The 12,639-nt window shown below is 44.9% G+C and overlaps 1 protein-coding gene across 3 annotated transcripts; it reads right to left on the bottom strand.

Moving 5' to 3' along the window:
* Window positions 1-1,021: 1,021 nt before the first annotated feature.
* On the bottom strand, window positions 1,022-12,417 carry LOC115150919 (epithelial membrane protein 3). 3 transcript variants are annotated; one of them, XM_029694752.1, is made up of 6 exons: window positions 12,263-12,417; window positions 7,906-7,926; window positions 4,991-5,113; window positions 1,989-2,091; window positions 1,609-1,749; window positions 1,022-1,405 (listed from the first exon to the last, which is right to left on the bottom strand). In XM_029694752.1, the coding sequence occupies exons 3-6, from the start codon at window positions 5,066-5,068 to the stop codon at window positions 1,221-1,223; spliced, it is 507 nt and encodes a 168-aa protein (XP_029550612.1). In that variant the 5' UTR covers window positions 5,069-5,113; window positions 7,906-7,926; window positions 12,263-12,417; the 3' UTR covers window positions 1,022-1,220. The 3 variants fall into 3 exon arrangements, with proteins under 3 accessions (XP_029550612.1, XP_029550610.1, XP_029550611.1); XM_029694750.1 differs by lacking the exon at window positions 7,906-7,926 and having other exon boundaries at window positions 12,263-12,416; XM_029694751.1 differs by lacking the exon at window positions 12,263-12,417 and having other exon boundaries at window positions 7,906-9,568.
* Between the last annotated feature and the right edge of the window lie 222 nt (window positions 12,418-12,639).

Raw genomic sequence — 12,639 nt, 5'->3', positions numbered from 1 at the left:
ACATTGGCAGAAGAATGGCCTTACTGACAGCACTCGTGGCACGGTCAAAGGATGCTAACTTTCCAACAAGTCAGTTTGTCAAATTTCTGCACTGCTAGAGCTACCCTAGTCAACTGTAGGTGCTGTTATTGTGAAGTGGAATGTCTAGGAGTAACAACAGCTCAGCCGCGAAGTGGTAGGCCACACAAACTGACAGAACGGGTCCGCCGAGTGCTGAAGGGCATAGCGCATAAAAATTGTCTGTCCTCAGTTGCAACACTCATTACCGAGTTCCGAACTGCTTCTGGAAGCAACATCAGCACAAGAACTGTTCATCTGGAGCTTCATGAAATGGGTTTCCCTGGCCGAGCAGCCGCACACAAGCCTAAAATCACCATGCGCAATGCCAATCGTCGGCTGGAGGGGTGTAAAGCTTTCCGGCATCGGACTCTGGAGCAGTGGAAACGCATTCTCTGGAGCGATGCATCCCGCTTCACCATCTGGCAGACCGATGGACAAATCTGGGTTTAGTGGATGCCAGGAGAACGCTACCTGCTCCAATGCATAGTGCTAACTATAAAGTTTGATGGAGGATGAATAATGGTCTGGGGCTGGTTTTCATGGTTCGGGCTAGGGCTCTTAGTTCTAGTGAAGGGAAATCTTAACACAACAGCATACAATGACATTCTAGACGATTCTGTGCTTCCAACTTTGTGGCTACAGTTTGGGGAAGGCCCTTTCCTGTTTCAGCATGACAATGCCCCCGTGCACAAAGCGAGGTCCATACAGAAATGGTTTGTTGAGATCGGTGTGGAAGAACTTGACTGGCCTGCACAGAGCCCTGACCTCAACCCCATCGAACACCTTTGGGATGAATATGAGTGCTGACTGCGAGCCAGGCCTAATATCCCAACATCAGTACATGACCTCACTAATGCTCTTGTGGCTGAATGGAAGCAAATCCCCCGCAGCAATGTTCCAACATCTAGTGGGAAGCCTTCCCAGAAGAGTGGAGGCTGTTATAGCATATTAATGCCCATGATTTTGGAATGAGATGTTCGATGAGCAGGTGTCCACATACTTTTGGTCATGTAGTGTATGTAAATCCCATTGGAAATCTATTACAAAGAAAATAAAGATCTCTCTTTCATCGCACATTGCGTCTCTGTTGATGTTCACTACAGTCGAGTGATAACAGGATAACAGTACCAAGTAATACTGAATGCTGCTGCTTATTGCCCTCATGTCTGTCTTGGCCTCTTGCGCAGGTGGACATACAGAACTCCACTGAAGAGCAGGAGGGGTACACAGGACCATGCCAGGATGAAGCCGTAGCCAAAGTGACCCATGCTCAGGTCTCTAGAGTCCTCCAGGATCTCCTTACGGTGGAACGTGAAGATGAGCGAGGCAGCAAATGATGTGAAACCTGGAGGAGCAAAGCAGATAGGGGACAGGGAGGGTAAATTATCTTCAGAGAATAAACGTGTGTGAATCAATAACCACAATTAACAGAGAATGAGGAAGCAACTTATCTAGGTTAATGACAAAACCTCTAAAACAATATACATTAAGTACACACGCAAAATAACTGGCTGCCATAAACTGTTAAGTTCTGGTCCAGTACAGTACCTGCGAAGACCTGACAAAGGCCTGGGAAATAGAAGAGTCCGACTTTAGACATGGTGAAGAGCTGACCCAGGAAGACCAGGAAGGAGATAGAGGAGAAGACCACAGAGAAGACCATCAGGGCTTGGACAGCTTGCAACCAGTCTGGAGGAACAAGAGAAGAACCATGAGACTCCATGTCATTGGGACCAACACACAGACACATTGAATATGAAGCCTATATTGCAAACACAAAACACAAACATCATGCACATGATCCCTCAAAGGCATAATTACACAGAATAATGGTGGGACGCGGTTATATAAAGTGACATCCTCATTCACATGTAGACTAGATCTTAAAGATCACATGTAGACTGGATAAAACGTCCTATTTTATTTACCATTTTCATTAGAGGCAGCACACAGCCAGTTTCCCGTCACGTTGTCGTGAATGCAGTTATACCAGAGGTCTGTGATCTCACCATCGGTCCAGACCCACGACGACTAGAGAGAGACACACAATACAAGAAAGGTTTAGTTCAGTAGGCAGGTTCTGTGCATGGCAATCTGCCCATATCATAAAACCTGGTAGGCTACTTCCCACTGTTGGATTCCTTCAGAGCTTTCGATGTGATTGGATATCCATAAATCAAATTCCTGCATATTATATAAGGTCACGGTAGGTTTATCTTAAGCACCATAGTACTATCCGTATGTTGATATTCAACATTGTTGTGGTTGCACTCTTCAGCCTTTGATAGTCATATCAGCAACATAAGCCAGGAAGTGCTGCAGAGTCGGATTTGGTATTTTGGTATTTTATTAGGATCCCTATTAGCTGTTGTGAAAGCAGCAGCTACTCTTCCTGGGGTCCACACAAAAAATGTACCATGACATATTACAGAACATTAATAGACAACAACAGCTCAAAGACAGAACTACATAAATGTAAAAATGGCACACACGGCCTACATATCAATACGTACACACAACATAACTAGGTCAAATAAGGGAGAGGCGTTGTGAGGTGCTGCTTTATCTGTTTAAAAAAAGGGTTGCTGTTCTTTTAAGCAATATGAGATGGAAGGGAGTTCTATATAATTCTGTACACTTTCTTGAATTTGTTCTGGATTTGGGGACTGTGAAAAGACCCCTGGTGGCATGTGGGGACAGCAGACTGGGATAAGGATTGATTGAATATGATTGATTGAATATGTCTGTAAACACACCAGCCAGCTGGTCTGCACATGCTCTGAGGACCCCGCCCTGTGCAACTGGGACCTGAACTTCCTGACGGGCCACCCCCAGGTGGTGAGGGTAGGTAACAACATCTCCACCCCGCTGATCCTCAACACTGGGTCCCCACAAGGGTGCGTTCTCAGCCCTCTCCTGTACTCCCTGTTCATCCACGACTGCGTGGCCATGCACGCATCCAAATCAATCATCAAGTTTGCAGACGACACTACAGTGGTAGGCTTGATTACCAACAACGATGAGACGGCCTACAGGGAGGAGGTGAGGGCCCTCGGAGTGTGGTGTCAGGAAAATAACCTCGCACTTAATGTCAACAAAACAAAAGAGATGATCGTGGACTTCATGAAACAGCAGAGGGAGCAGCCCCCTATCTACATTGATGGGACAGTAGTGGAGAGGGTGGAGAGTTTTAAGTTCCTCGGCGTACACATCACGGACAAACTGAAATGGTCCGCCCACACATTACAGCGTGGTGAAGAAGGCGTAGCAGCGCCTCTTCAACCTCAGGAGGCTGAAGAAATTCGGCTTGTCACCAAAAACACTCACAAACCTTTACAGATGCACAATCGAGAGCATCCTGTCGGGGTGTATCACCGCCTGGTACGGCAGCTGCTCCGCCCATAACCGGAAGGCTCTCCAGAGGGTAGTGAGGTCTGCACAACGCATCACCGGGTGCAAACTACCTGCCCTCCAGGACACCTACACCACCCGATGTCACAGGAAGGCCAAAAAGATCATCAAGGACAGCAACCACCCGAGCCACTGCCTGTTCACCCCGCTAACATCCAGAAGGCGAGGTCAGTACAGGTGCATCAAAGCTGGAACCGAGAGACTGAAAAACAGCTTCTATCTCAAGGCCATCAGACTGTTAAACAGCCATCACTAGCATTGAGTGGCTGCTGCCAACATACTGACTCAACTCAAGCCACTTTAATAATGGGAAAATTGATGTAATCAATTTCACTTGCCACTTTATATTATTTATATTAGATAATGTTTACATAACCTATATTATTCATCTCATATGTATATACTGTACACCATACCATCTACTGCATCGTGCCATCTTGATGTAATTAGATGTATCACTAGCCACTTTAAACAATGCCACTTTATATAATGTTTTCATAATCTACATTACTCATCTCATATGTATATACTGTACTCTATACATCTACGGCATCTTGCCATCCTGATGTAATGTATCACTAGCCACCTTAAACAATGCTGCTTTATATGTTTTCATACCCTACATTACTCATCTCATATGTATATACTGTACTCCATACCATCTACTACATCTTGCCTATGCCATTCGGCCATCACTCATTTATATATTTTTATGTACATATTCGTATTCATTCCTTTACACTTGTGTGTATAAGATAGTTGTTGTGGAATTGGTAGATTACTTGTTAGATATTACTGCATGGTCGGAACTAGAAGCACAAGCATTTCGCTACACTCGCATTAACACCTGCTAACCATGTGAATGTGACCAATACATTTGATTTGATTTGATGTCTGGTGGCGTAAGTGTGTGTCAGAGAAATAGCATTGTATTTGGGCAAACACAATTTTTCCAACAGTTTGCTAAGAGCTGGCAGCAGGCGGATACGTCTGCTGTTAGAACCAGTAAAGGCTGTTTTACCACTCTTGGGTAGCAGAATTACTTTGGCTTCCCTCCAGGCCTGAGGACAATTTTTTGATGTATTATTATTTAACCTTTATTTAACTAGGCAAGTCAGTTAAGAACAAATTCTTATTTACAATGACGGCCTACACCAGCTAAACCCGGACGACGCTGGGCCAATTGTGCGTCGCCCTATGGGACTCCCAATCCCAGCCGGTTGTGATACAGCCTGGATTTGAACCAGGGTCTGTAGTGACGCCTCGAGCACTGAGACGAAGTGCCTTAGACCGCTGCACCACTCGGGCGCCCCCAAGTGGTGCAGCTCCCTCTAGACTCAGATTAAAGATAGGACAGATGGGAGTGGCCATAGAGTCAGCTACCATCCTCACTAGCTTTCCATCTAAGTTGTCATTGCCAGGAGGTTTGTTATTATTGATTGATAACAATAATTGTTCTACCTCTCTCACACTAACTTTGTTAGTTGTTGAGATTGGCTAACAGTGGAGAGTGTCTCACCTTCTCCGTGGTAGCGATGAACAGCATGGCCAGAGTGAGCAGATGCAGCACAGTCACAGACATGAGCAGGAGAACCATGATGGCTGCTGCTGGGAGCTTCCACTGAGGCCACACCCAGGGGTCCTGGACATAGACAGAGTCTTGAGACAGTGGCCTGAAACACTGCTCTCTCTCTCTCGCTCTCTCTCTCAGGGGGAAACATGTTCGCTTTCATCATGCTCCTCAACATATGCCTGCAGTGACTATCTCTCTCTGCCCATCTATCAACCCACCACAGGCATCTTAGTCAGGGGAATCTAGAGAGCCTGAACTGCTTTTGAAGAACATAGCAGAGCTCCAACATGCTGTAGGTTTAGTAAATAAATCCTGTCACTTGTCTGAAACCCCTGTCTACTGCTACTATTATTACTATTATAATGTCAATCAGACTAGAAACATATACAGTTGAAGTCGGAAGTTTACATACACCTTAGCCAAATATATTTAAACTCAGTTTTTCCTGACATTTAATCCTAGTAAAAATTTCATGTCTTAGGTCAGTTAGGATCACCACTTTATTTAAAGAATGTGAAATGTCAGAATAATAGCAGAGAGAATGATTTATTTCAGCTTTAATTTCTTTCATCACATTCCCAGTGGGTCAGAAGTCTACATACACTCAATTAGTATTTGGTAGCATTGCCTTTAAATTGTTTAACTTGGGTCAAACGTTTCGGGTAGCCTTCCACGAGCTTCCCACAATAAGTTGGGTGAATTTTGGCCTATTCCTCCTGACAGAGCTGGTGTAACTGAGTCAGGTTTGTAGGCCCCCTTGCTCGCACACGCTTTTTTAGTTCTGCCCATACATTTTCTATAGGATTGAGGTCAGGGCTTTGTGATGGCCACTCCAATACCTTGACTTTGTTGTCCTTAAGCCATTTTGCCACAACTTTGGAAGTATGCTTGGGGTCATTGTCCATTTGGAAGACCCATTTGCGACCAAGCTTTAACTTCCTGACTGATGTCTTGAGATGTTGCTTCAATACATCCACATCATTTTTGTCCTCATGATGCCATCTATTTTGTGAAGTGCACCAGTCCCTCCTGCAGCAAAGCACCCCCACAACATGATGCTGCTACCCCTGTGCTTCACGGTTGGGATGGTTTTCTTCGGCTTGCAAGCCTCCCCCTTTTTCCTCCAAACATAACGATGGTCATTATGGCCAAACAGTTCTATTTTTGTTTCATCAGACCAGAGGACATTTCTCCAAAAAGTAAGATCTTTGTCCCCATGTGCAGTTACAAACCGTAGTCTGGCTTTTTTTATGGCGGTTTTGGAGCAGTGGCTTCTTCCTTGCTGAGCAGCCTTTCAGGTTATGTCAATATAGGCCTCGTTTTACTGTGGATGTAGATACTTTTATACCTGTTTCCTCCAGCATCTTCACAAGGTCCTTTGCTGTTGTTCTGGGATTGATTTGCACTCTTCGCACCAAAGTACGTTCAACTCTAGGAGACAGAACACGTCTCCTTCCTGAGCGGTATGACGGCGGCGTGGTCCCATGGTGTTTATACTTACGACCTATTGTTTGTACAGATGAACGTGGTACCTTCAGGCGTTTGGAAATTGCTCCCAAGGATGAACCAGACTTGTGGAGGTCAAACATTTTTTTCTGAGGTCTTGGCTGATTTCTTTTGATTTTCCCATGATGTCAAGCACGGGGCACTGAGTTTGAAGGTAGGCCTTGAAAAACATCCACAGGTACACCTCCAATTGACTCAAATGATGTCAATTAGCCTATCAGAAGCTTCTAAAGCCATGACATCATTTTCTGGAATTTTCCAAGCTGTTTGAAGGCACAGTCAACTTAGTGCATGTAAACTTCTGACCCACAGGAAATGTGATACAGTGAATTATAAGTGAAATAATCTGTCTGTAAACAATTGTTGGACAAATTACTTGTGTCATGCACAAAGTAGATGTCCTAACTGACTTGCCAAAACTATAGTTTGTTGACAAGAAATTTGTGGAGTGGTTGAAAAACTAATTTTAATGACTCCAACCTAAGTGTATGTAAACTTCCGACTTCAACTGTTTGTAGACGTATCTCTTTCCTGTGAGCCTGTGCACATATATACAGATGTCTAGAAGCAATGCAGGACAAGATTATATCCCATCCCCATCCTCATACTGTAAATAATCTAATATGCATCTCTATTCAACAACAAATGGCTGGAATAAAAGTATTTATTGAGAGGAGTTCATTTCACAGTCTCCTCTAGCTTGCCCATTTGCCTGTTTATGGGATGAATGCCAATGGAGGTCTAAGTTCAGACATTCAGTTTCAGAATAGAGCAGACTGCGTGTATGTACTTGTCACGACTTCCTCTCCTTGTTCGGGCGTCGTTCGGCGGTCGACATCACCGGTTTTCTAGCCATCGCTGATCCACCTTTCATTTTCCATTTGTTTGGTCTTGTTTTCCCACACACCTGGTTTACATTCCCTCAGTATTTGACGTGTATATAACCCTCTGTCCCCCCCCCCCCCATGTCTGTGTGTGAAATTGTTTGTTGTTACGTGTATGTGCACGTTAGAATGGTTTGCGCCGGGTTATGTCGACCCGTATTTGTTTAGTGTTCTTAGTGCCGTGTGTTTGTTCGCCGTAATAAAGGGCTCCGTTTGCTACCCAAATTCTGCTCTCCTGCGCCTGACTTCCCTGCAGCCAGTTACGCATACCTTACAGTACTCTTCTTCTCCTTTCTAAATTCAAATACAACACATACATGTTCCCCTGCGTGAAATAGTGAGAGAGAGATTTGTTTCCATTATATTGGTAATGACTATTCTAAAAGGTATGTGTCTCATCACATTCTTTATCTGGTTGGCATTAAGCTTTTTCACTGCTGAGGTAAACTGCACTGTTTATATAGTACTTACCTAGTACGAAGAGGAGCAAACCTGAGGAATCAACATAGTAGGAGGGAGAATGTACAGTTATGAATATAACTACTGTTCCCTGAAGGAGGGCATGAGGCAAAAAATACTGTGGGGAGTCAACGACCAATCATATTCACCTGAAGAAAACTGAAATCACTCCCAATGGGCCAATTGATGCCGAAACTGCCTTCGGAAGCCCCGCCTTCCTGGCTATAATACAGACGCTCGCATTTATTTCCTAAATTCAGTACCGCTCTTCAGCAAGCCCAAACCCCCCTGATGGCGCAGGGCCAAAATATGTTATACCTCGTTCCCTCCTTTAGGGAACAGTAGTTATATTCAGAACTGTAAGTTCCCTTTCAGTTGGTCACTCGGTATAACATACTATGGGGATATACAATCTGTAAGGGGACCTGTAAGACTTACTGTAGTACTGTAGTCCTAGCAACATGGAAGGGACCGTGGCTGGAGATGAGCTGGGCTCCTCATCAGGAGCAGGTGGGGGCTTGTTGTTGGCTTCTGAAGCCCCCCTAACTGGAACAGGGATGACTCTTAGCTAAGAGCCAGGTGGTGGTCCCTAGGCTACAGCTGGTGGAAGAGATACTGGGACAGGGGCTGAGGATCCCTGGGCTGTGGCTTATTGATCATAACATACCAATGTTTAAGCCTACACAGAGTCAGCTGACAACACTATAGAGATCACAGTGGCATGTCAGATGCTTTTGGTCGGTAATAAACCTAAGAGCTGCATGACACACAGAATCAAGTGCCTTCAGGGTAGTGCTTGAGGTCTGCATATAAATGACATCACGGTAGTCCAAGATAGATAGGAATATACACCGTAGCAGCTCTTTTCTGGCCTCCAAAGAAAAACAAGCCTGAAAAAAAACTATTCTCAACTTGATCTTCTTTACCAGGTCCTCAACATGATTAGTGAAGCTCAGCTTCTCATCCACCCAAACTCCTAGATATTTGTCTTTACTTGCTTTATAGACTTCCTTTCCAAGGTAGTAATGACATGGTTTTCAGAGTGTTTAGTATTGGAAAATACCATGTATTTTGTTTTAGAGCAATTCAGAACAAGCTTCAAATCGTACAGTTTCTGTTGAATGATGTTAAAAGCCATTTGAGTTTGTTTTTAAACCAAAGTCAAACTACTGCCACTTGAATAGAGAACAGTGTCATCCACATAAAAAATGTACATCATCTGTCTCAATGTCTCCCAATGTTGTTGACATAGATAATTAACAACAGTGGACCTAAATTGATCCTTGAGGCACACCTCTAGAATGTCAGATTTACAACTACTTGCCAAGATTTGGAAGGATTATTCAGATTGTCAGCAGTAGATTTGAGATAGTGGTCTGCTTACACCAGTTCTCAGTCAGAACTTGCGTGTAAGCGGTAACTAAGGGAACGATGCCATACACATGTTCTCTATGCATATACACAATATGAAGTGCTAATGCACTAACCATGCTAGTTTACTTAGCTTATTAACACACTTAGCTGCTGACTACACAGCATTACACAGAGTAAACTCTGAGGGAAATATAGTGTGCTAAACTCGACATGTGCATGATTAATACAGTGTAAACAGTGACATGAAATGCAACTTACTGTTCAATAACACACACTTAAAGCTGCAATATGTAACTTTTTGGGAGACCTGACCAAATTCACATCTGTGTTATAGATCTGTCATTCTGATTGAAAGCAAGTTTAAGAAGCGGTAGATCTGTTCTATGAGCACTATTTCTATGCTTCCAGTTCATAAGTTTAGTTTTTGCGTCTTTATTTTGTGATTTTGTACACCAGCTTGAAACAGCTGAAAATACAATATTTGTGCTTATGAAAAATATATTTCACAGCGGTTTAGATGGTACAATGATTCTCTATCACCCACGTTGAGAGATCCAGGAAGATACGTCGCCCTGAGCGACAGGAAATGCGCACTGCTCTATACGAGCAGATAACAGGCCATGTGTAGGAGTGAGAGAGACCGTGTCCCCCCATGCCTGTTGATGTACGCCACCACCATCCTGTTGTTGGACCTTACCATCACATTCTGGCCTTCCAACATCGAAAGGAAACGCCTCAGCGCTAGCAAAACAGTCGGTAGCTCTAGATAATTGATATGCTGCCCTCTTTGCACTGTTGACCAAATCCCTCTTTCCGAATAGCCCACACACAGCGCTCCCCATCCTAGTAAGGATGCATCTGTCGTGATCACCCTGCTGAACACTACCTGGCCCATGAGAATCCCCTGCAACAGCAGTCACGGGTCCCTTAGGCACCACGGGGATACCTTGAGCAACCGATGGCAGTGGCGAGATGCGTCCAGACACATAGCAACCACCCAGCACTGAAACAGACACATCAACAGAAGTCCCAGAGACACCACAGCTATCATAGAGGCCATCAGACCTAATAACCGCAGGCACAAGCGAAAAGGCACAGCTGAAACCTTGCCAGACAGAGCCGGTATGTGAGCCTCCTCTGTCGGGACAAAAACGCATGATTCAGAACCGAGTCCAGAACGAGAACCAGAAACAGAATACGCTGAGCCGGCGTCAAACAACTTTTCTTGTGATTCACTATGAACCCCAGAGACTGAATATGGGAAACCAGCGTGTGGAGCTCCACCTGTTCCCTCGACACCGCTACGACCAGCCAATCACCCAGATAGGCCAATACTCCTATCCCTGGCACCACAACGGTGCCAAAGCCGGCTCCCCCACCACAGAAAAGGTGCGGGTGATAGGGAGAGCCCGAAAGGCAGGACCGCTAACTAACTAGCCATTTCACATCGGTTACATAAATACGCATCCTTCAGATCTACGGATTTGAACCAATCGATGAGACGCATGGACAACAATAGCCGGTGGAGTGTGAGCATTTTGAACTTGCAAACCCTGAAACTGGCTTCCCCGCCTCCACAGTCTTATTCAGCTCCTGCAGCAAATCGATTTGATACATCTGCAGCATTGTGACCACATTCAATGGCCGGGCCACCCACCCCTCACCCTGGCACACTTTGTCCAGCTGATCTGCCGGCACTGTTTATTCGGCAGCACCGTGCTAGGATTATCCCCATTGTTGGCATCTGGAGCTCAGTTTCTCACCAGCTTTCCATCCATCAGACTGTAAACGTGCCTCGCCTTCTCCATACCCTCTACAATCACGAACTCGCCATAACCTGGTAGCACCAGCCTGGCTGAATGAGGGGAATCCCAGGTCGCCTTTAGCTCATCGGCAAAAATCTTTATACAGGGGTAAGTGACGCTTCACCGCACTGAAGGGACAGGAGGTAAATACCTTCTCCCCAACCTGGGGGAACTCTGCTGCGGGGGAGAAGACAGCCAATCCATCTCCAGGGGATCTGCCACCCGACGACACAGCTCCATCAAAGGCGCATTAACCACCAATGGTTCACTCTCCACCACCAAATCCAAAGCTGGGGCTTTAGGCTGCCCCAGAGCTGCCACTGAGCCAACCAGGGATAGTATAACATCCCAGGAATCTAGACTCTGAACACTGCCAGAGAAACCGGAATGAACTCCTACCACCGCTGCTGCTCTCTCTCGGCCTCAGACAACCTCATTCCTGAGGTTGCTTCATCGGAATAACCGTCACTGGTCTGAGCCAAAAGCCTATTGAGCGTGTTTCAACACTTGTGAGTATGCCCTAGGGTACGGTCGGAGGTTAAAACTCAGCTGGTTAGCCTTTTTGAACTTACTCTTACCACTGGCCATCTTACAAGGAAGCACTGGCTACACAAGCAGAACAGAAAGAAGTTAGCTTTTATCAAACACAAAAACCGATACCAACACCCAAAACTCGCAACACTTAGGGGTACCAGTACTCTCTCCCAAATAACAGACACCTAAGTTGGAGCTGAAAATCGTAATATTTTTGTGCTTGAAAAGTTTGTAAATTGTGTGACCCTTTCTCCCTTTAGGTGAGCTGAAAGCGAAGAATTGAGGAAATTAATGCGAGTCTGGTATTATAACCAGGAAGGCTTCCGAGGGCAGGCTCAGCAACTATTGGCCCGTCATTGACGTTGACTCCCCATAGTATGTTACGCCGAGTGAGTGACTGAAAGGAAACTGTTGCGTGAAAACAAAGTACATTGACTCTGATAACATTACATTCTAGATTGAGAATAACAATTATATTAAATGATATACTTTCACTGATTCTTAAAAGTATCCATTTCAACACACACATAATGATGTTGGTATATAGTATATTTGTGTCACTGTTAAATCAAAGCAAAAACACAATAGATATCACTATAACCAAAGATGTATCAAGACTGTCAAGTCAAGTTCAAAGCCTTGATATTGCGACTTACCTTAGACTGCAAATTTCAGTTCCTGGGGCCAAGTGGCTGGTTCTGTAACCCTCAGCAGCCCTCTCTCTTCTGCTGCAATCGGGCTTTTCTCACAGATGCCAATCTCCTCCCCCTCTACTCTTCGTCTTCTCCCACACTCTGTCTGCAGAATTTAGAGAAAGACAGGGGTTGGAATGCAGAGTGGGATATAGGGGGAGTTTTAAACTTCCACTTCCTCTGCCCTCCCCCAAAGTCTACAGTCTGGACCAACTGACTAAAAATGACTACCGACTACCCACTGCACTGGACCCCCCACAGTCATAAACCGAGTCAATCACATGAAAAGCTACATATTGTAAACATTACATTCGTATGTTGGCATGGTATACATACAATGG

The sequence above is a fragment of the Salmo trutta genome, chromosome 16 (assembly GCF_901001165.1).
Source record: "Salmo trutta chromosome 16, fSalTru1.1, whole genome shotgun sequence".
Classification (NCBI taxonomy): Eukaryota; Metazoa; Chordata; class Actinopteri; order Salmoniformes; family Salmonidae; genus Salmo; species Salmo trutta.
Note: the sequence above shows the minus strand (reverse complement) of the source record. Positions and strands in the feature narration are given on the sequence as shown.

Bases quoted from the DNA above. Each gene is read 5' to 3' on its own strand.
- LOC115150919 (XM_029694752.1), bottom strand. From the start codon at position 5,068: ATGGTTCTCCTGCTCATGTCTGTGACTGTGCTGCATCTGCTCACTCTG. The intron at 1,750-1,988 runs GTAAATAAAATA...TTGTTCCTCCAG, and splicing joins TGCTGCCTCTAATGAAAATG to ACTGGTTGCAAGCTGTCCAA. The intron at 1,406-1,608 runs GTACTGTACTGG...TTGCTCCTCCAG, and splicing joins CCTTTGTCAGGTCTTCGCAG to GTTTCACATCATTTGCTGCC.